This window comes from Melospiza melodia, chromosome 2 (genome assembly GCF_035770615.1).
Source record: "Melospiza melodia melodia isolate bMelMel2 chromosome 2, bMelMel2.pri, whole genome shotgun sequence".
Classification (NCBI taxonomy): Eukaryota; Metazoa; Chordata; class Aves; order Passeriformes; family Passerellidae; genus Melospiza; species Melospiza melodia.
The window spans coordinates 20,181,953-20,206,119 of record NC_086195.1 but is presented as its reverse complement, the minus strand read 5'-3'; the positions used below and the strand labels follow the sequence as shown (position 1 = coordinate 20,206,119).

Sequence of the window (24,167 nt, the reverse complement as noted above, 5' to 3'; positions counted from 1 at the left end):
TTATCTTTTTTCCTACTTTTATAAACCTGTGCTCAAGGACGCAACGTTAACCTGAATTTTGAGGAAACAAAAGGCTAGGAATACATACTAGACTAGACAGGAATTACCTGAAAAATATGTCATATACATTATTACATCAATACTTTCGTTGTCATATTTGTGATTGGACTATTAATTTCCCTTTCTATTCTTCAATAAAAAGTAGAGGTCATTTGAACAAATAGTTTTTAGAAAGGATATAAAGAGACACCAAAAAGAGATAGTAAAAATAGAACTTCAAAAGTGAGTTGTACAAAACATGATTTCAAAGCAGTATTTTAAATTTTTTTTGTAGTTGATCATTCATCAAAGACTCTAGTCAAAACTTTAAAATTGCACTGACTACATCTGTTTTATTTTTCAAAGAACTCAACTAGACAGCACAGAAATGACAGTAAAAAGCTTTTTGTTTGTAGGAGCCGTGTGTAGTGTTGAAAAGAACCTGTACTAAGTAGGTGCATGGGCAGTCATAGCAAACATGTTGGCTCTTTGTTTAGAGATCCATCCCAGCAGGACTGTGAGAACAGCAAACCTTGTTTGCACAGCACCAAGCACCAGCTGTTTCTCAGGTGACCTGCTTTTTAAACTCTGAGTTTTGAGCCAACACAGATGCACAGGCACAGGGGGCCTCAAGTGTGCCAGGGCAGCCTCAGGCTGTGCCCAGATCTGCATGTGCAGGCTATTTGTACAGTGAGCCTTTTCTTAAGGGCAGCCTCAGGGCAGCCTTAAAAAATGTTGTAAACATTTCCACAGAAGTAAACTGAATGAGCAATTTTAATAAAATTAGTCATCCATCTTCATCTTTGTGAGAGAAGGGTTGTTGAAAGAAATCAACAAGAGGGTCTGTGTGCCAAAGCTTGGCTGTTTTCCTTCCAGTGATAGCAAACAGTCTGATAAAATACTTTCTCTTGCCCTGAATGCTTTTATTCACTTAGTTCTTCATAAGTTGCTTAAATAATTGTGAGCAGAATACTGTATTATCTATAAAAGGTATCCAGTTGCACATAATATTCCTGATGCTCACAGTACTGTCAAGATAAGTGACATAAACCTGCCTTACCAAAACACCTGTGGCAAAGCTGATGTACCATGGCTGAGCCAAATGAACTCTGCTCAGCAGCATCCCCTAGCCCTGCAATAAGATCCTCTTGGGTACATTCCTGAACCAACAGAGAACTCTTTGCAGGACCAGGGGGACCATGACCTTAGCTGGCTTATACATGTTTTTAAGCACACTAAAGTATTACAGGCTGCTTTTTTTAAATGTTTCCCATCAGAGCGATATAGTTTTTTATCAACTCCTTGCTGAGAACAAAAATAATAGCATTTAAAGTGGATTTAAAAGTGAAATGGGCCTTGAAGTCACATGCAACACTGGAAGTTAGGACTTGTAAAGATGGAATAACTGGAAGTTAGGATTTGAGGCAGAAAATTGGCAAAAATAAGTCTCAAAGTGCTAATTGTTGAAATCAAACAACTGCAAAAGGGATCCAAATATGACAAAATCAGCAGAATTTTCCATTTGGAAGACAAAATTCTCAAGGAGTTTCATAAGAGTCTCAGAAGTAGTCTCTGCTGCAGTTCAGATGACTGAGAAGTCCTTCCATAGATAAACCAGTATATTTTTGTCAAGCACTGACAGATTATATCCATTTTATTCATTTAACAGAGTTGCCTCCTTTTACACAGCAGCCTACTGGTGCCAGCACTTCCCTGGTAGGAAATGGGAAGCCTGGATTTTCAGGTTTTCTCCAGCATGAATGGGCACAGGGTGCAGACATGAAAATGCTCAGGGCTAGAGCTCAGCCCCATGGCTGGGGGTATTCTTGTCTCTGTGGGGTGAGTGCACATCAAACTCTCCACAGAATTTGGTCCAGGCTGCAAGAGTTAAGGAGGTCAGAAAGAAAATGGGCAAAGATGAACCCTGACTCCAGCTAGTGATGAGGTCTGTCAGTTGCAAGGATACAGATGGAGTTCCTGTCCTCTGTTTATTTTTCACTACCCAGGGCCCACAAGGAAGCGAAGAGAACCAAGAAGCGAACTGCTCTGTCCAAAAGTCATGTAAAACAGCAACAACAGAGAATGAAAAGTAAATGAAGAAGCATATCCTTGCATGCCTGACCTTTTCCGAGTACTTTTCCCATAAAATATTATGGGATAAAACAAGGCAGCAGGGGAAGAATGGATGACATTAGACGTTCTTGACAGCAAGGCTGGTACGCTGAATCTCCCAAAGGAAGTGGTAGATGCTTTACTCGTTAAGTCATACAAAAATTAAACCTTCACAGCCCTAAGAACATTGTAAACAAATGGCAGAAGTACAGACAAACAGATAAAGTCTCTCCCACCTTTCAGGGATATGCCACCATTGTGTATGTTTCAAGGCTTTAAAGATCTCTTTTCAGACCATGAATTCAGTAAAGTCAAAGGACACAAGTGACCAGGACTTACCTCTTGGCCATCCTTGTCTCTGGTGTCTTCTGCATGGCCAGCTACTGTGGAGAGGAACTGCAGCAGGCGGTGAAGGGTATCGCAGTTACAAGGAGGTAGAAGATAAATGAGAAGCTGTAAGGTGCTGAGCTGCTCATCTGGCTCTAATACTAAGAGGGGAAAAAATATGTTCTAAGAAATCACTCCAACTAACCTAAAAGCAGAACAAATATACTGATCCCAACCCAAAGGAAGGTATAGGAATAGCTTTGTTTAAGAACCATTTTCCTTACAACATCAGAAGAAAAAGAGAAAACTCTAAGGAAACATCAAAACTCTAAGAACTACTACTATGGGATTTTTGCCTTAGTTGGTCAACATTTTGCTCACGAGATAAGATTTTTCAATAAGATTTTTCTTATCCTGAAAGAGAGCAAAACCCATGTTTTACACTCCATCACTGTTACTGGACTCAAATATTCTGCTTACTTTTCTACTTACTCCATTCATTTAGGTATGGCTACTGGTATGTACAGTAGCTATCAAGCATTCCAGTCAGGTTTATGCTTCAGACATTTTTAATCAGTTTTCTTACAGTTTTTCATCTCGCAGAAGTACCAGGAGATTGGAAAGCCACCAGAGCAATAAAGGACACTCTGCTATCACTACCATCTACCATCTAAATGGTAGCCAGTGACAAAGGTGGGACAGAGGCAGGATCTCAGACATGAGGGCTAGAAAGCATCTGAAGAACCCATACCAGGCAGCTGCTTAAGCTTGAACTGTCCAACTTAACTTTTTTCCTAAATCCCTGACAGTGTGCACTTGGGTCTTAGGCAACACAATTGGGAGTACTTAATATGATGGCTTTGAGGACCATCAAAGAAGAATAAATGAAAGGAACAATATGAAGAAACTTGAATTTTTCAAGCCAAGCTGGAACTTTGGTCAGTAGACAGATCTAAAAATTCTAAGAGACAAAGATTCAAATGGGAGTCTGTGACCTGGCACTGCTGGATCAAAGACAGGGTCAGGTTTTAATAGAAAACATGAATTCTATCCTTACAAATGCAAAAATATATATAGTTAGTGAAACCCTTGTTCTACTTTTCTGGATTATATTTCTACAATATAAAACCAAGAAGTAAAACCAAGACCTCAGTAAATTTATACTAAAGAATATACTATATTATTTATATTCTTATACACTATATTGTATTATATATATAATTGTTATTAAATATACTATATAATTTATAGTGTATTAAACAAATACTTGGAGAAAATCGAGGCCAGAGCATTAAAGGAATAGATTAAAAGAAGGCTATTAGTAGAGATCAAAGAATTCAAACAAATTAGCCTTTGAAAATTGATAAATCAAGATGCTGTAGAGCTCACAGAGAGTGTTGATGAAAGGTGTATAAAGCTCTCTGGTGAGAAGTGGATCAGGCATGTCACGCAGAAATTCCTTTAACAAGGCAGCAACATCGTGAATGCTGTGCTCTTCATCTAATACAACATCTACACCTCGGTCAAACTCTTCACGTAACTGAAAAAAATCATGAGAGAAAACTACAGTCACTTATTGTCCCCAGTAATGCATCCCAACACAGAAAATCTTTAGAAAAGCAGATTTACTCCTTTTTAATTTCAAGAGTGAGCATGACTAGTCTTTGGTAAGGTCAACGACATAATTAATATCTAATTGCTGCTTAATATGTAATAAATAACTTAAGGTTTGCACCAGGTTGTAATAAAATACATTTTTTTTCTAGCTAATATATGACACTCTTGTATGAAAACATGTATCCAAGAATAATTTTTGCAGAAATGCAAGATTCATAGCAAAGGCAGAAACCAGAGAAAATAAGGAAAATTACAAGACAGGCTCTCATATCACCTTACTGCATTATGGAATCAGAAAGACTAAAACTGCATTTTATAACACTTATGATTTTGTAGAAAAACATTATTAGTAATATCATGTTAATATCCACCAAATTCACATTTCTCTTGTCATTTAAGACTGTATGTAAAGATAGGTATCAAGCAGACAGGTTCACTAAGACTTCACAGTATTCCTTCACACACACCTTGTTCTGCCTTCCTAATTTAGTTATGTTCATTAAGTAATCATCATTACAGAGTTCACAAACAGCAAGCTAACATCATTACAAGGTATTGCTAATTTTTTCCCCTGCTTTGGTCCTCAGACAAATGCTGTATTAAAGGCATCACACTTTGAATTAAAGGCATCACACTTCCCAAAGGCAGATGAAAACACTCTTCCAAATCCAAGATATCTTATGAAAAGGTAAAAGCTTGCCCTTCTGGAGGGATTTTCCAGCAGAAAGAGCAGAATACTTTCCTCAAGGAAGACAGCTTCACCTTTTACTCTTTTTGCATTTTGAAAACAGTCTAGAGGTTTTAAAACTATTTCCTAGAAAAAAATTGTACCTTTGCTAACCTTATGAGGTATCACAATGTCACACCTATCTTCTCAGAGAGTGATTACAGCTAAATCTTATAAACAAGGAAATGTGAGGTATCAGGTTTCTTCATCAGGAATATTACAAATATACCAAAGAGAGGAAAGAAGCTAAGTCACAAGCAAACTACATGCCTGTAAAAATTTGTAGCAAATCTTGGTCACATGCAAATCTATCTTCAGTGTGTTCAGTGTGAAAATCCTTTGTTTTCAGCTCAGACTGTGCTTTCATATTGGTTGATAGATATTCATTAAAAACCACAGTCTCCATTCTAATTTATTAGGATTACTTTTAACGTTATTAATATCAGTCATTATTAATAATAAATAATTATACTATGAGGACCAGAATATGTTCTTTATCTCATATTATTCTTTGATTTATGGTCAAAGATTTTCCAGTGCCAACTTGAGAACTTCATTTCCAGCCTAATTCTACTCTCCAGACTGGTGACAAAAGCAGAACATCCCTGCAGAGCACCATAAATTACCTCAATCCAGAAGATTGTTTCTGTGCTTAAGTGCCCAAAAGCAGCTGAGGAAACAGATTAGCACTGCATCAGGAATTCAGACTTCCCAAATAGCTGGCTAAATCACAAACTGCTGTTACAGACTTGAATATGGCACTTGTGATCTGATATCCTGTGAGACCTACAGAGATATCCTAAGCAGCAAAATATCATAGAAGCCTTGATGTGGCCAATGTGGCCACATTTCAGGCCCAGGTATCATGGCTGTTAGAACTGTATATTGTACATTTAAACTTCAGCTCTTTCAGACTCCATTCACATGGAATGCTTTCAGACTTTGGAAGATACAGGTGGTGAACCACAGCATCCACTGAATCTTGGATATGAGAGATGAGGACATCTGTGCTGGAGCAGGGGATAGGAGAGCAGAGCTCTAGCTATTTCACTCTTCATCCTCGGGGTTGAAGCTGCCGCAATGTCACCAGGCCCAGCATCAAGGGTTCCCCATCCCAATCTTGGCAACAATGCTCAGACACAAGATGGAACCTGGCACCCCGATGCACCAGATCTCCCACCTTGAGTCAAGATGAGCTGGGGAATCTCTGTCCTACACCTCACTGAACATGAAAGAAGAAGTTTGCAAGAGATACACATGTTCTATGTTTTCTCTTCCTGCTCACCAAAAAAAAACCACCTCTGGCACATGTATCTACTTACTTATGTATTTACTGCAACAAACTACAGTTGAAACAGGACATTTTCTAACTGAGGAAGGAAGGCAAACAAAATATGCTTACTTTCTACACAAGAAAAACTAATGAACAGCTGCAAAAGCACACCAAAATCTAAGTGCTGGGTTTGGCTTTCTACGGTTCAGAAAATGAGTGGAATTTTAATTGAATCAAGACTTTCCCATGTGTTCATGTTGACAGCATTTATTACTGTAACTACAAGGGCCAAGCTGATGCTTGTTGTTTAATGAAATATATCAGCTTACCTAGTTCAATAAATTAGTCCATGTAATAAAAAACATAGATACCCAAATCTCTTCATTTCCCCACCTTTTGAAAACAAAGTAGAACAAAAAGTGGTGAAAGTCATTAATGTTCAGAGTAAGGCTTAGTTTACAAGTGAATGATAGAAGCTCTCTGCTTTTTCCCCAGATGTATGATGCGATTGTACTCACCCCTAATGATTATGTATATTTTGACACTGAAGCTTGCAACGCAAATGTGAGACAACTTCACTACTTTATCTAGTTCAGTGTTGATCTGAAAACTGCCTCTGCAGATGTTTTTATAGCCTAGTGTAACACCAGTGACTCAGGAATAGAAACTGCTGGAGAATGAGCTACAATTCAGTAGGCTATGCTGTCATACCTGCCAAAATCAATTCAGTTTAGCTATTCAAGGTAACTTTCCAGAATGATAAAACATTACACTATGAAGTTTTTGCAACTTTTTGCAAAGAACTATAAACTGTAGGATCAGATGCAGTCAAGCTTTCTGTTGCCTTTTTTTTTTTCTGTTTGATGATTTTTGTCTTAACTTCCTGGAAGGGACATTTTCCTCTATCTTTTCATCTCTTCCTTATGCATCATGCAAACACTAACAACCATCTCCACTGCTCTAATTCAACATGTATTCCCAGCTGCTGGGAACGTCTAGGTGGGTATATCTAGGAGCTAACACCCACATTTGACTTTATCTCTGGAACCTAATTGCACACCATCTGTGCTTTTTCATAATTTAGCTGATACTAAGACTTGGAAGGGTCTGCTCTGACCTTGAAGTCTAGCAGGGGTAAAAGAAAGGTGATATTTAGGAGCAGCAATCTTAGGGTCAAAGAGATTGTTCTGTACTTGCATGTTTTCTCATACCGTGAGTTTTCCAAAGAAGATTTACAGTTTGAGTTTACTTTGGGAGCTTCAGCTGTTTCTGAGATGAAACGAACAGCCAAGATTTTTTTTCCCCTGCAGTGTGACCTTTGGAAAATTTCTTCACTGTAGTTTATTTGGATCTCCAACCCTGTGCTACTTTTCCAGAGCAAAACATACAGAGACTGTTAACCTGCTGAGAACCTGACAAGGATTTCACCAGATGTAAAAGATACTGGAATAGCCTTTTATGAGCCATCAAAAAATCAGCAAAGTCACTGACCCAGAAAGACTAAATTTCACCATGCTACAGATGGGAAAGAAATAACAGAAGGAATCAGATTTGTTTATATTATAGCTGATGAAAGAAAATCATATCCATATCCACTCACCTGTCTTACTCTCTTTTTTGAGCTTCCAACTCTGAATATTCCTACTGTCTGGAGACCTGCAAGTGAAACACATCATAGCACTATTTTACTGTTAAATTTTCTCCTGAAAATTGCATTGAACCAAAGCATTCTGACCTATGTGTGTACTTATAAGAATAAATAAAAAGAAAAGTAACATATTTCTCCACAAATGTTTACTTACCATTGATGCAAGATGTGATTAAGAAGCCATCCACTGTGGTTTTAAAGGATCATACTTAATCTGCAAAATGGCATCTCTGTGACATTTCTGATGCCACTTCAGATGTGCCTCTGCTATGAGGAACAGAAGTATGCAGAGACTGGGGCACTGCTCAGGGTTTGGAGGTGTAACTTCCAGGACTGATATCAAAGGAAACAGGCAGTAAAACAACTAAATATGTGGGCACTGAGCTGTGTATTTGGATACAGGATGAAGCTGGTATTTGGGGTAACTCACTGGCTCCAAAGTTCCTGTCATGACAAAGTTGAGAGTCTCCTTCAAAGGTACCTAAACTGGGCACTCAGGCAGACTGTGAGAGGGAAGAACTTCAACAGGGAGTTGTGTGCACTTTATAAGGTAGGAACAACTATTATATAGAGGGAAAGCTATAAAGAAGCATTGTGGTACTTTAGGCAAAGTGCAGAAGTGTGTCATTTAGACTTAAAGCGATTAGGAAATTTGTGTTGTCTGCTATTTCATAATAAATCAGTTCAAACCTTCTTGTAGTCCTGCAGAAAGCCACTACAAATACAAAAAATTATAATTTGGTTCTCAAGTGGACATATTTGAGAACTAACAGGACCTGAAAAATTTGAGAGGTGACATGGTCTTTAGCAATGACAATGTGCGTGGAAATTTTAGAGCCTGAAGGGCCTGTGTATATAATATAATTTTACATGGTTATACAGTTTTGCAAAAGGGATGAAATTATCCATAAGCTTGGAAGTTTATGGTCTAACAAGGACTACTCTGCAGCTCTAATCTCTACTGACATACAGGAAGTGTAAAATTTCCTTGTGAAATGCCTTCTGACAGCCATTAGGCTACATTTGCTTGCTGGAGATGTGTCAACTTGAACAGTATTTGGAGTTGCAGATCTTCATCACAGAAATTCAGATAGGATTCTGCTTTTTAGATTTTAGTCTCAACATAACACCTCTTTTCAAATCTTCTCTCTTTGCTTAACAGAAAATCACATTGATGGACTACCATTCAGTAAATCCAGGAACACTGGCAGGGAATCATCTGAGATGGAGATTACACACATTGGGCAACCTGCAGGCTGCTTACCCATTCCTACACATGCAGCGTTTTTGCTACACTGCAGGTCTACAGAAAGCCAGGCCTTTATATCTCTGGGATGTGAATCCAGGGAAAATAGGGAAGGTGAACAAGGACAGGTGCTCTAATGTCTAAAAACATAACCATTTTTGTCATACAAGGCTCAGAATTATCCTTTAAAGCAGTCATCAGAAACTGCTGGTGATCTGTTGCTGGAAAAGAACTTATGCGTATAGGCAAGTATTTCAGAATCACGAATGATGTTGCTACAGTGTCCACCTTCTACCACTTTCAGGTTTCTCTCAGTGCCAATGACTGTCTTGTGAAAAGCAGATTAAATTCAAAATTGAAGAATTTGCCCCAGATTATATCGGATTATTGCACTGTGGTATATCATAGTTTATTCTTAAACAAGGCACAATAACTCATCATAAATTTCCTTTAAAAGAACACTTCAATGTAAAGGAAATATAAAGAGCATCATATGGAAAAGAACTTTGTTGTGAAAGTGCATTAACAGGATTAAAAAATTTATCACAGATGATCAGGTGACATAAAATCACAGTATGCAAATGATGCTCAGCTGGATGGCTTTTTTAGCTGACTCAGATACTTTTATGTTCTCCAAACTCAGCTACCTTTGCTTAAAGGGGTGGAAGTCATTCATCTCAAATTTAATCATCCCATCCTTACTTGTCAGCCATGGTATCTAAGCTCTGTGAAAGACTAACAGCAACTATCTTTTGCAATGTTCCTTGATACATTAGTAAGGAAGATAGTTTTCAGTTATGAATTGTGAAAGCTCAGCATTGTTGTTTAAATTGCAGTCCCTCATCTTGCAAAAGCCTTTCATTCAGAGTTAGTAAATGATTTCTTGCTGGTGAAATTAGCATCAAATACATAATTTGCTGTTACAATCACCATTATTTTATGGTTTGTTGATTATCTGGCCATGGGATAACTCCATCTTCCTGTGGCCAAGTTATTTCAATTATCATTAAAAAACTTTACAAGGCTAAGATCCATTGGCACAGATGGTGAGCAGATACCTAGATTGACTATTGTTTCTGCGTTAGGTAAAGCTGTGGGAGGCTTGTGTCTGGACAATCATGAACACACAGGAAGAATGCTGGCAGGAGTTTGTGATTTCCTTTGGAGAGAGCAGGCCTGAGCCTGAGGCTGGTCAGGAGGAATCAAGCCAGAGACAAACTGAGTATTCAGCCTTCAAGCCTTGCAGTGAACAGGAAGAGGCTACTTGGAGGTTAATATATATGTAGCATGGAATGCTTTCTTATTCTGAACCCCCATCTTCAAATATCAGAAGCCTTACAGTATAAATAGTTAATCTAGATCTCACACCTTAAGATCCACTGGCTGTGCATGACTCCAGACTGACTGGAACATTTCAGACCTTTTGCTCTGAAGGAACAGGTAAACCTGTGGGGTGTGAAGAGCTGTTTCTGCAGAGCTGAGCACCCCAGTACAAGATGGGTGACCTCCAAGAAAAGGCTCCATCCCTGTGCTCTATGGGCCAGATTACAAGCTCACAGCACAAATCTTTAGTTTGGAAAGCTATCATGTACGGAATTACTTGTGAGACAGTATTTTTAGCAAGAGGGAAAACATGAGGGAAAATGTCTAGCTTTCAAAGATGTCCTTGCATATACTTACTTCTCAAAATAGGCATTTATTTATATTACAGTAAAAATACATCTGGCACTCCTGGGAAAACAAAATATTCTTACCATGCTTTTCCAAGTGCTGGCAGCAGCTATCTACAAGCCGGGGAACCTGCCTGTAAATAGGGTTCAGGCTTAGTTTCTTATCTCTTGCCTTTTCTTTCTTGCTCTGAGCTTCTGCTGGCAAAGAGAGCTGGAGAGCCTCCAACAATCTTGAGTGATTGTCATCAAGATCTGTGATAGAGTCCACAGACATTGCACCCTGTAAAATACACACACGTGAACAATCAGTAGGGCTGGGGAAATCTCAGCATCACAGGATGTCCAACAAAGACTTTTGCCTACCTGCATTTTAAACAAACTAATATAAAAATATCATTAGCTACAACATTTTTATAAATTAATTAAGTTATAATACCAGTGTAATGGATAGGAACGGTACCAATGTTATTCTTATCATATTACAATGAATACAAATTAAAATACTGAAAATTGAAATGCTTTCCACTCCTTCACTCCATGCTTTTACTGATGTAAGCCTGCACATACTGCAGGGCAAGGATGAATCATGGTCTGTGGGTGCACCTCTGAAGTACTGTATTCATGTGCATGGAGATATATAAATATTTTTAAATCTTATTGACTAGTTCTTCTGTATCTTGGACCATTGTATCAGTGAAATTTATGCAAAATGATTAACAACCATACACCATATATATTTAACAGTTAATATCCCAAATTCATACAGCTTTGGAGTTTGAAATAATCCCACTCTATCACAGAATAAAGATACACCAGAGAAGTTGAGGTGTAATATTTTTTAAATAATTCTATTTCACATATCTTAATTTTTTAAAATCACTAAAATTCCAATGAAAGCTTTGAAATCCAGGTTTTGATTACAGCAAGGTGCAGAAGTTCAAGCAGTCTGTAAAGGATAAAGCAGCACAAGCAGCTGGAGGTTTCTGGCATGTTTTAATTTTCACACTTTAAAAATAAGATTTTTTTTCAAAGCACAAGATTACCGTAATTTCATTTCTCATAAGTCTTATTAAACTTAGGAGGCAAAAAACATTCTAGGTCCATGTATAATAAGAAGAATAATATTAATATTATTAATAACAACAACAATTAATAATAAACACAAATAAAAGTTTCAGATTTTTTCCTATTAAAAATATCTCTTGGAAACTATTTTCTTTCTTTCTGAAACAAAACATAAATTTTACAATAACATAAAATGTACTGTAAAGGGATGAAGCCTGTCATCCTAAGAAACAATAACAAAAATGTAAATTTCTACTCAAAATTTTTCTGACAATTATAGTTTGTTAAAAGCTGACAGGCAATTTATAGACTGCTAGTCAGAACTCTTATGTCTATTAAATGAGAACTTGAGAATTAAATGAGAATTGCTTACAAGGGAATTTAAAGCTCTAAAAGTATTTTGTTCCATCAGCCCAGCCAGCTGAACTTTATGAAGATTTTCAACTCATAGGCAAAATTCACAAAAAGTCCACTGAGATTTCAAACTCATTCATACATTTCTAGTTCTTAATACCTTAAAAAAACCACATTTAACTTATCAGGTATAGTTCTGTTTCTTGTAACTCATGGTAGATGTATAAATGAAACACAGTGAAATTTTAAGATTTTTTTTACCCACATTACTATAAACAATTACTAGATCCTTTAGAATGCAACTCTTGACCTTTATTTCTGATGTCTCTCATAAGTACATCTGCTTGATTCCTTTTACCATTTCCTGCCAACAGGAAACAAAAACACAAACAAAAAAACCCTCCAGACCAAACAAGAACCTCTGGCTATGATCCATGTGTGTAAAATTCCAACTGAATGATATTTTGAGTTTATTTAAGAGTTTGGCATTCCAAACATCAAATAAAGGAATTGGCACTGAAAATCCTAACTCCACCCTCACCAGTGCAGCCCCTGTGTGACGGGTGCCCTCCTTTATAACCTGCCTTTATTGGTCCTTTCCTGTCTGCAAAGCATCCTCACCTCATGAATCATTATCAGAGTTACTTAAATCGGATTCAGATCCCTAAAATAGATGCAAATACAGTCAGTTCAACGTGGTCCTTGGGCATTTTATCAAAGTTGTGGATTAACTGGTACACTGAGCTGGCTTTAGGAAGAGTGACCTTGAGTTCAGTGACTGAAGTCATGGCTTGGCAATAACAAGTTCAGGCCAGCTCTGATTTTACAAAGTGAACAAGAAAATGTTACCAACATACTCCACAAACCCAGCTCAAACTCAGCCAGACCTATTAGTCTGGGCTCAGTCTGACCTACCTGACTGCTCAGGAACAGAGGAGGAGGAGACTGCACACCACTGCTCCAGGTCAGTAACACACACACTGCAGTGCCCAGCAACTAAAGAAAATCAAGTTCCATCTGCCAGCCATTACCTTTGCACATAATGGATGCCAGTCCCTGCTCCCCCACGATGAGATCAAAACCTAAATACACTGGGGAAGTCTCTATCTAAGCACACAGAAACATGAAGGAAAGTGGAATTTAAAGTCTCAACTTCCAACTGCTGGGCAAAAATCCTACCCAGAAAATGCAGCAACAGTGACTTTTGTCAAGCTGTTGAAGAGAGAACCACAGCACTCTCACCATGAGCTCTGCAGCCAGCATTACCTTCTTCTAACTCTTATTGAAAGTCTTAGGTGAGTGTTTGAAGACTCACTTTTGTGTTTGAAATACACAAAAGTGAATGACACAGTTGCAAAGAAGTAAATGGAGCAATGATAAACAATCTCTCCAGTTTAAGTTTAAGAGGACTGGACTCCAGGTGTCTGTGCAATATTTTTGTGATAAATTGGTTGTATCAGTTGCATTTGCTAACAAATATTTTTTTCCTTTTTTTGTAAGCATTTGTCAGTTGAAAACAGGGCAATGGTGCTCACGAGATAAAAGATAAGTGCAGGCTTCCTTATCATCCCCTAAGTAAGCTCAGGGCAGAGGGCTAAGTGCACCGAAAAACAGAATTATAGAGACAGACAAGATATGGGACATGAGTTGATATTGATGTTAAATAATGGAAAATTCATGAAGTTTATTAGGTAAGTTCATTCCCTAAAGAAAATGCCAGATCCCTCATGTCACACTGTCCACCTTAGGCTAACTTTTATTTCTCTGTGGGTGAACCACGTCCTACTGCTTCCTCATGGCTGTGGAATAAAGGCTCCAATTCTGCCCTCTGAAAGCTGCAAAGGCATTAATGACAAAAAAATCCCCAACTATCCAAACAAACAAAACAAGCAAAACCCTCCCTCAACTTCTAGGAACTTGGTCCTGATGGATCTCTGTGGATGTACCAAAGGATCCATGGCCTTCTGCCTGCTCACTGGTCAAATACAGGTCAGAAATCTTATAATCCAATCTATGTGAAAAGAACAGCAGATGAGTCACCTCTGGACACATGAGTTATCTTTCCTATGAAAAAAGGTTCTGAGGCCAATGACTACATACAGTGAAGTTTTATTTTTTGTCATTGACTGCCAAACTCTGAAAGAAGTTCATGGGTTTCCCTTAACTTAGTCAAATTCATGGGTTTCCCTTAACTTAGTCAAGTAACTTTGCACTTTTGTGTGAACACAAATGCCTGCTCATATGGTTCGCACAGACAAACAGATGTGAGTTAATGAGTACACAAGACTGCAAACACCATGCTTTCAGTTTTGCAGACAGAATATAGACACTTCAAGCTTCAGCTGGCAGCTAGACAAAGAAAGAGTCCCATGACCTGCCTTCTGCCTTCTCTCAATTTGCAATTTACTCCAGTTCCACCCCTCTTAATCCCTGGTTTGAAGAGCCCAACAGAGAATTTCTATGAAGCAGTTTTAGGCTATGGATGAAAGAAGGCGAGGTTCTTAAGAAAAAACTTTCTTTTCCAGAGTCTGTTCTTGCACCTTAATTCTTGCTCAGATTTATTAAAAGGGGTTTTATTCAAAGTATTGTATTATGCAATTTTTTTCTCTCTCCATTGCAAATGAAATTAAAAAGCCAGAAAGTCTAGAACCTCTATTCCATGGTAACAAAAGAAAAAAAATTACCAACTGTAGAACTAGAAAGTTCAGAGCATAAAATTTACTTGCAAGGAACAGGTTTATGCTAAAAAATTATCAATTTTACATGCAGATTAATATTCAACCTAAACCCACCACTATGTGTTTTGCTGTCAAAGGCTTCTTCCTAGTCTGCATGCAAAAACATCCTTTGAAGACCCTGGCACAAATCTAGTCTGACAACTCCTTACTTACCACGGAGGATATGATAAGGGTTAGAACATGAGGATTTTTATTAATATAAGGATAGGGATTAATAGTCAAGGATAATTATTATTTATTAATATAAAGATTGGGATTATTATCAAGTTAGAGCTAGATTAAGATAAGTATACCTATAAATATCAAACACTTAGGTTTCGACTTTAAAACTGCTGAAAAAAATTAGGTTGAAGACAGATCGAATTTGTTAAATCTGAAAGACTTAGAAGGAGGTAGATAAAGGGAGCAAACAGGAAGACTTCTAGATAATCTCTCTGCCTCTTTGTGATCTGTTACAGACTCACAGGGTCTATATGACCTTTTCCCACCAGCATCAGCAAAAGAAGATTTCCACTACAGTTAAGAGTTTTCTGAAGTTGATGAGGCTGACTTCCACCTGAAAAAAAAACACTATTGAACAGAAAGTAGTCCACAGTCCACACACACAACAGGGATGTCCTGGTCCAGTCAGACCCTCTGGACCTACAGTCACACACCCCATTGTGATGTGTCTACTTACACGCCTCCTTGCCCGTGGCGCTGGCTCAGGTGTGTTAGGAGAAGTGGATTCATTCGGTGTTTCTGAGGTGGAGCTGAGAGATGAGTTACTGCTGGAAAGTTCTTTGTTCTGTCTTTTAGTTCCAAATGGCAAGAGAAAGGCCACAAAATCTGAAACATCTTTTTGCTCTTCTCTCTGAGAGTCTTGCTTGAGCTTGTAGGCCCGGTCATTAGCAATCACTTGAGACAAAGGCATTCCAAAAGCCTGGGGAATAAATTCTGCAACAACAACAAACGCCTAATAGTTACCAAACATCTGGTATTTATTTAGTACAAAAAGAATTAACTCTTTCTTTGTTAAGAAAAACAATCTGAAGTCTCTTTAAATATATAGTAATTCCAATGAAGTGTTGGACTCAGCAATAATAGCAACAACCATGCCAGGTTGTTGTAGCCTATCGTATCTGAATCATACATCCAGTCACATAATGCAAGATACTCTGCACAGGATCTGGAAAATCACTTGAGATCAAATCTAATTAGGATGTTAACTTCCACCAAAAGTAAATGAAGTCAGGCACTTCTGATTACATGTAGATGGTGCACAGGGGCATCAGAAGCTCTGGTAACCATCCTGAGACTGTGAGCCTCATTGAAGTGTTCCAAAGCTCTCTCTCATGTTTCAGATCCCTCCACCAGGCTCCCTCCTCATGAATGCTGTAGGGCACCAGAGTCAAGGGGTCCTGGCATGTGCATGGGCTTTACTACAGTTCTGAGAGTATCAATCTGCCTGTGCAGAGAGCTTTGAAGTACATTCACCCCTCAGATTAAGCCTTCAAAGATATAATTTCAAATTTACACAAGAACTATACTGTTGTAAATACTGATAAGATTGAACCTGTTTAATAGTGGTATATCAGTGTAAAGTTCCTTTGTAGCAGTAAAAAAGCATGGACACATGGAAATATAGGAGAACACGTTTGTCTCCACTAAGAGAAAGAACATAATCCTTTCACATCAATACAACTGTAATGTACAAAACCAGCACATATCTCAGATCTCAAAGTAAAATGCTTAAATATTTTACAAAATAGAAAAATGTTTTACAGTGAATCAATCAGCAATTACAAAATTCTCATCAATAATTTTCAAACCATATCTATCTGAGATTAGCAGAAGCAAAACTACTGAGACAGATTTCCAACTAGAACTGGCTTGTGCTCAAAAGAAATAGAAAAAAAATTAGTTATCGATGCTATTCACTCTGGTGAAAATAAGTGCAACTTCTACTAGGCTGCAGCTTTAGACATGCTCAGATCAGGCATAAATAAAGCACCAGAGATTAAAGCCAAATTTCTTTAAGCATCAAAGAAGGAATTATTAAAAAAAATACTATACATCTCTTTTGCCACAATTACGTAAATGATGAAACCAAAATTCCTCCTGGGATTTTAAGTCTGACTAGGTCTTTGATGACACTTGCTAATTGTATCTGGATTTGTATTGAATAAGGCATTGAAAAGAAGAGGATATTTTAAGAATCTTGAATGAGGACACTACTAGTCTATCACACTAAAGAAACAACAGCCCATTGTTCTGATTTGGTAGAAACATTCCTGCTCTTTAGAAGCATGAAATGTTAAGATATGAGTTAACTTTAGTGGCCAGTCAAAACTAAATCAGGAAGCAGTGCCTCATATATCAAGCAACTCTGGAGGTGACCTGTGAGTAGAATGACACCTAAAACCATCTGCATTTAATTTAGGACAAGAAAGAATATCCTCACACAGATATCAAGCAATGCAGGATTTGCCAGTTCCTGTTAGACTTTTCAGTTAGACTTTAGACTTCAGTTAGAGTTCAGTTAGACTTCTCCCTCCTGTACTCAGCAGAGGGTGTCTACAAAATTATGACAGTATTAATTTTTTTTGACTGTCCTGAATTATCTTCCTAATGAACATTTAAGATGACAAATTTGAAACGCACATGTGCAACACGTGTCCCCTCTGGCTGTCTAACCGGGTGCTTTCTTATACTCCCAGCATCCCTTTTTATTTGTCCTTCTACAACATTTCCTGAGAAAAGCCAACACAGTATATTCCTCTGGTTTGGCTCAGAGCTGCCTATGATTCAGACTGGGAGAGGACAGCAGTATTTATTTAGCTCATGTGATGCCCAACAGCAGGCTGGTGCCATTGATGCTACATCAACTGGGGCGAGATCAGCAGGAGATGAGCTCTCAGCACTGCTTCATTAAACAAGTTTCATTAAAATGACCCTCTCCTGACTTCCGTATGTGAAGGCTGGCATTTCGAGGTAGGCATTGCCCCTCCCTGGAAACTCTCAGGTGTGGGATTCCAGGTTTTTAATTGTGCTTGCTCAACGTAGCCCAGAGAAAGGACAATGAGCCGCTACTCCAGACTGCTCTGATGTAGACCTTCTCAGAGGACACAGAACCACTTCCTCGATTTCTCAGTGTCTGGCAGAGAGGTGGAACTGGATGAAAACCAACTGGCTGAATTTCAGATTAAATACAGATGGCAGTGGGGCTGGCTGGCAGTGGTAATTACATTAAAGAGTTGGCAAACCCAGTAAAGTTTTGCTCATTTGTTGAAATTAGAGAATCAGTTGCCCCCACTGCAGACTGCCTGCAGCCTCAATTCCCACCAAAATGTATGTGTGGCTGTGGTGGCAGGGAGCATGTTCTACCCACCACTCTTCAGAAGCATTCAGTCCCAACAGCTTCCTTGTTGGACAGGTAATTAGAGTGAATGTTAGCCCTTCTGTCATTTCAGATTCATTACTAAAGAAAAGCTGTACCATGTGAAGTAATTGTGAAGTAATCAGCAACCCACGGATGGGACAGAAAGGGCTGTAACTCAAATCACAAGATGTGTGGGTTTAAAGCTCCAGTCTCACAAGAAAGGTAAAAGGACCAACTGTCTTTTTACAGATGCATGCTGGGGATCCCCTCTGTCAGAGAGGTTTCATTTGCATGAAGAAATGTACCTTAAAGCACTGGCTCAAGCCTTGGTCTGCTGTATACATACTGAGTGCCAAAGCTACTAAGTTAGTTATTCTCTGTAAATTCAACAAAAAATTGATCACTTATTCAGTGAGGAGACTGGGCAGCTTAAAAAGACATTTTGCAAAAAGCATCATGTAAAAATGTGAAACAACCTGGCAGATTGGGCAATCAGCTTGGAAACAGACTTGTATCCCTAGCCAGCACCACTTTTAATACACTCCAGTTTTCAGTGTTTACTGGCAAAGGAGGAAATTTACTATTTTGGAGAAGTGCATAATTTCTCTTACCAGAAAGTCAAGCTCGCAGCTGAAACAAGATTCTTTAAAAAATTTTGATTGAAACTGATATGTTCCTAAGAAATCTTTCTTTGGCGGTAAATCATCATTTTCTAATAAAAAGCAGCATATCACAGAAAAATTCCTAGCCAGATCAAATAGGAGTTTCAGTGATCCCAAATCCTCCTTTTTGCTAATCAAATGATAATATTCAGGATGTTGACCCACATGGTTATAGCTTACCTGACCTCATGTCACCTGTCCAAACATAGTTTAAAAGACTCTCTGAAGTTTCAGCTGGTGAAAACTGCTTTCCATTCCACAGAACATAAGAGTCTATTAGGAGCCAGTGAGATCTATATTCTAAATTCTAATGAGTCTTTCAATACTAATAAAGTGAGAAGTAACTGTGGTTAGGGTCCTTAGCATTTGGAGTTTTTTCTTAAGTACATCATAAATGTTGGTTTTGGGTTGCTAAAATCTGTGACCAGGATTTACTAAGGTGCTTGTACCATATCTATTTAAATGACAGGAATAGCTTTTAAAGGGATATTTAAATGGGGTCTTTAAGTCAATCTCCCCAGCTAGCAGACAGGGTAACTCTGTTTCTGCTAGATTTCTGTTAGATTTCTGCTAACTGAAATCAATTATTTCAGATCTGCAGAGACAGTGATGGAAGCAGAAAACACGGAAAAGAGAAACCTCAGTCCATAATGGAAACTCTGAAACTCCTTCCATCTGAAGGTTCTTCAAAACATGCACTGACTCCAGGAGATTCAAGAGAAGACAATATTTTCAGCACCAGTTCTGTGGCTGAAAAATCTCTTCTTCAGCTACTCACAGCTCACTGATCTTCAAGGAGTAATATATGACCCTCCCAATTACATACGCTTTTTTGTGGGAGTAGGTCTGGGGTTTTTTTACAAAAAATTAAAGAGACTATTTGGTACTTTACTTGACTTCAGTATAAAATATGACAATATTGATTTAAAAACCTTCTTTTATGCCTAGAGAGCATGAGAAACATATTCAAAGTTTTTTTTATAGAGGCATGGTAAGTTGGTGGAAAGACTTTAAAAAAAAAAACAATTTCTGATAAACTACAATAAAAAAGAGATTTCATTTATTCAGCTCCCTCCTTAGGCACACAGACACCACGATAGGCTGAATTACTGAGAACAAATGCAAACATTAATATATTCATTTACTGAGCATGAATAGGAAGTAAACACAAACGACATTTTCAAGAATTTTGAACTAAAGAAAAATTGAACATCTGCTGGATTTGCATATGCCACAGAGTTACCAGGAAGGCCTTTTCTCGTGAAGTCCTGCATACACAGCAGCTCTGCTAAGGCCCCAGAGATAAACCTGTTAAGTATTTACATCCCATGCAGAAACATCAACAAAAGGGATGATTCTCAGTTACTCAAGCAATCACATAACAAGTGGTTATAAATTGTGAGCAGGTCTCTTTGTTAACCTGTAGGGTTTTCTGGAACCAAGGCAAAACAAACTTGGCTTACTGATAAAATCTTCTAGGGCGAGTAATTTCTGGGAGGCATCTCTCTCAGGAATGCCTGTGTGTACTCTAGAAGTAGGTCTGCTTTCACTGACACCCCTATCACTGGCAAGGGATGGCAAAAAACCCTGCTTCTGCTGCCTTAAAGATTAGCACTGAATTCATAAGGGAACAATATCCAGCTGCCAGCAGACAGCATCCTGAGAATGTCTTATTCCAAGCAGCACAGACATGTTACTGCTCCTTCAGCCTGAGTACTGTTTGTTAGCAGCCAAAAGCAATGTTTGGAGACATCTGTAGGCAGTAGGATTGAGGGTCATGATGGCCATTAATAACAAGGAGGCCGGGTAAAGCAAAAACACTTGAACGATGGAAGCTGAAAATATTGCTTAAATGTCTGGGTGGAGTGCTGCTCTCCTGTTTAGTCTGTTTACATCCAGCAAGTTTTGCTATATCCTGCTTTGGTGAATTACTCAGAGATATAATAACAATTGAAAAAAACATTCCTTTTACAATTTCTCCACTTTTAACGAGATGTTGACAGATATAAAAAAGGACAAAGATATGCAAAACTCATTTAAAGTGCATTAAATTCTACTGTGGTGTCTTTATTGGCCTTCAGAAGCCTGACAAGTTGCTGAAACTCTCACTTAACAGACAGGTTGACTGATTATCTAAATAAAATGTGAATTTTGACAGTAAACCCTCCATAGATTGGACTGAGTCCTAAAATACAAATTATTAAATCTCCAAACAGTCCTAGAAAAAATAAGTACCATTACTTTTGGTTATGCCTTTAATGCATAGATGCCTGGTGGGGCAGGTGGGGAAGAACAGTCTTGGGCACACATTAGAGAGAGGTGGCACCTCTCCAGAGAGAGTAACCCCACAAACCTACAGCATGGGGCAGTTCAGTGCATGTCAGTGCTGAAGGAGAGGGTTTGCCAGGCAAGAGCTGCAGTGAGGCCTCCATCGTGCATCCCTGGTGACCAGCATGGTGGCCCTTTCTTTCCACCTCTGTGGCCTCCTCTGCCAGGCACATCCCTGCTATCTTTGCAACCCTCACACATGATCACATGGTGCTGCATGGCTGTCAGGATTAACCTTCAGGAGTCTGTCCTTACAAAAGGAGATTTTCAGGTGGCCCATACACTCTGGGCAGGACCAACAACATGGCCCCCTCAGCCATTACTTGTCCAGGTATGTGGGGGATCCCAGGCTGGGACAGAGAAAACGCAAAATGTTTGGGATTAATTACTCTCCCAATTGCATCTGTGTTTACAAAGTGATGCTGAAGGGATGGAAATGAAGTCTGCACTAAGGCAGCTGCATCTCCTCTCTACGGAGTGTCTGGTGAGCAGCTTCCCTGCTTCCCCTCCGACATCCTGCTGCCTGCTCTTGTTTCCTTCTCACAACAGTGCAGCTGGACAGTTACTGAAAAACCCACCACAAACCCCCCAAAGGAAACACAAGGAAGGCATTCCATTCAGGCATGAGCACTAGGGACCTGCCTGGGTGGGTGTGTGCTCCCAGCCTTTTGCGTAGCACACCCATGCTCACAGTTAGGAGTGTTTGTCCTGGAGCAGCTGCCCAGAAATGGAAGATACCCTCTCTAGAGAACAAGCCTGCTGTGAAAGGCATGTCAAGGGAGGTTAACTCTGACTCCAGGTGACATGGAGGCCACTGTCCAGGGAAGGTGGTGGGGCACGATCCTGGCGTGAACATGGCAGGCTCATCCTCATGTAGACCAGCAGCACAAGGCCTTACGTTTTTCTTTCAGAGCTAACTCATCAGCTGAAAGCTGGGCAATACTGTCCCCCCTGACTCCTGAGGCTGGAGGAGATGCTGGTGCTGCTGCTTCCCACAGGAAAACAGCCACCCTTCAAGCACTGTGCCAGGCTGATGCCCTCCTGGCACAAACCAGCACTCCTGGTTGTTCATTCCCTCTGCTGTGATGCATTCATAGTCTGCTAAACAAGTACCTGAGTGGCAGATGATCTTTAATAACTCAGAATGGCAGAGAAAAGTACACGAGGATCAACCATGGCCAGAAAACCTGACAAATAAGATGCCATATGCTGCTATTTGGGCTATTTTTGCCTAACACTTGCTGTTGGCAATTAGTAAGAGTAGATATGCCTTTCTTTTCACTCTGCTAACACAACCTGTTCAGAATGTGACTCCTTCCAATTTCCTGGACTCTTACTGACCAACCCAAGTTTTTCCTAAAGGAAGGAGAGAAACACAGATTCTACTGTTTGAAAAGTGCTGGGGTATTTTCCTCTCAGAAGGAATTTATATTTTATAAAAGTTCCTATAATACTTTATAAGTGGACAGTGCATGTAAAGCATCTCTGTAACTCAGAATAAGACAATGAGAGATGTGAGAAAAAGGATAAAAGCAGATGGGATTAAAAAAGGATAAAAGCAGTATGTTTGAAACATCTGAATTTCAAATAATAATAATAAGAAAAAAGGAATTAAAATTAGGAGAATCAGCATAGTGATTTCTAAAAATGCTTAGTATAAGTAACCAGACAGTATGAGCAAGGCTGAAAACCAGGAAGTAGATAAATTTAAACAATGATGAATAAATACAAAGTGCTGATCTTTAGTGGCAACTAGCAAGCCCTAAAAGGCAAAGTGCTCTCAGAAAACTCTTCAGAATAAAAATCAAGTATATCCCCAAAGCTACTAACTGAATGAAGTATAACTGCATATAAATGTTACCATGCAAGGTAGAGACAAAAGAAAATTCCTCAACAAAAGTGCAATAGCAGAAAATAATATTATATTGAAGTGCTCAACTGGTGCAGCTGTATAATTATCAGAAATAAAGGTCAGCTGAAATAAACCATGGCTGTAAGGAAATAAAATAGAATGCAAGGCAATATAAGAAAATAAAATGTTTGAAAGATCTTTGGCAACAGAGAATTTAGTGGAATAAAGACCAACTCTGGGTTAAGGATTTGTATCCATCACCAAAAGGACACTTTCACTTCTCAAGGCACTGCACCAAAGAGCATTGGTGGAGCTCTGAAAGTGCAACTGCAAGGATCTACCAAGTCTGGGTGACACAGCAAAATTCTGGCTTTGGTGAAATATCAAAGCACTTTATCGTGGTTAAAATCTGCTACAGTAATGAAAAAATGTGACGGAAAAAAAAAAGCCAAAATGTATTTTAACTCTCAAACTTCTAAAAATAAACTTTCAACAGAGACTACCAAAGTCATCGTATGCCTAAGGAAGGAAAGATGAAAGCTCTCAGCAGACCAAAAATTTGTGAGAGACAAAACATTTTAAAATGCAGGATGTGGTTAGCCTTTTCTGATGCAGAAGAGCACCCCACAGGCCCTATGAAGCTCAATCTCTGGCAAACATACTGAAGAGCAGAGCAGGTTTTGCACAGAATTATGTTGCTTTGCACTCTTATCTGTATGAACAACTACAGAAAAAAACCCTAGCAATGACTAATTACCATGTAACCAAATGTAGTGAATTAATAGGACAATGCAAAAAAGATTTTCCCCCAAAGGTGGCTACAAAATAATTAAATCTCTTGCTTAATGACTCCTCCTGCATGTGGCTTCACTCCTATATCAAGTAATTCTTGTAATGAATTAAAAGTTTGGTACTTGCAATATAATAATACAGGAAGCCACTGGATGCATCAAAGCAATGTGTCAGGGCACATTCCATTTTAGAAAGATTAATACAATATTTTCCAGGATCAATTTTAAATCAAGAAAATAATAATAATAATGTATTTTAACTCATCAAACAAATAAAAATGAAAAGAATAATATTTTCTTCTTGATGACTATGTAAACTAACTTGGAAATAGGGATGTTAATTTTTACCGTGGAATT

At 38.6% G+C, this 24,167-nt stretch overlaps 1 protein-coding gene across 6 annotated transcripts in view; it reads right to left on the bottom strand.

Annotated features, from left to right (window-relative positions):
* ARHGAP6 (Rho GTPase activating protein 6) overlaps positions 1 to 24,167 on the bottom strand; it is a 310,769-nt gene that overhangs the window by 16,339 nt on the left and 270,263 nt on the right. For all 6 annotated transcript variants that reach the window (XM_063147746.1, XM_063147752.1, XM_063147755.1 and 3 more), the window contains exons 4-8: positions 15,496 to 15,752; positions 10,744 to 10,939; positions 7,696 to 7,751; positions 3,868 to 4,018; positions 2,491 to 2,639 (exon numbers count right to left, since the gene is read on the bottom strand). In XM_063147746.1, coding sequence (XP_063003816.1) covers positions 2,491 to 2,639; positions 3,868 to 4,018; positions 7,696 to 7,751; positions 10,744 to 10,939; positions 15,496 to 15,752 — 809 coding nt within the window. The remainder of the gene's footprint in view (positions 1 to 2,490; positions 2,640 to 3,867; positions 4,019 to 7,695; positions 7,752 to 10,743; positions 10,940 to 15,495; positions 15,753 to 24,167) is intronic.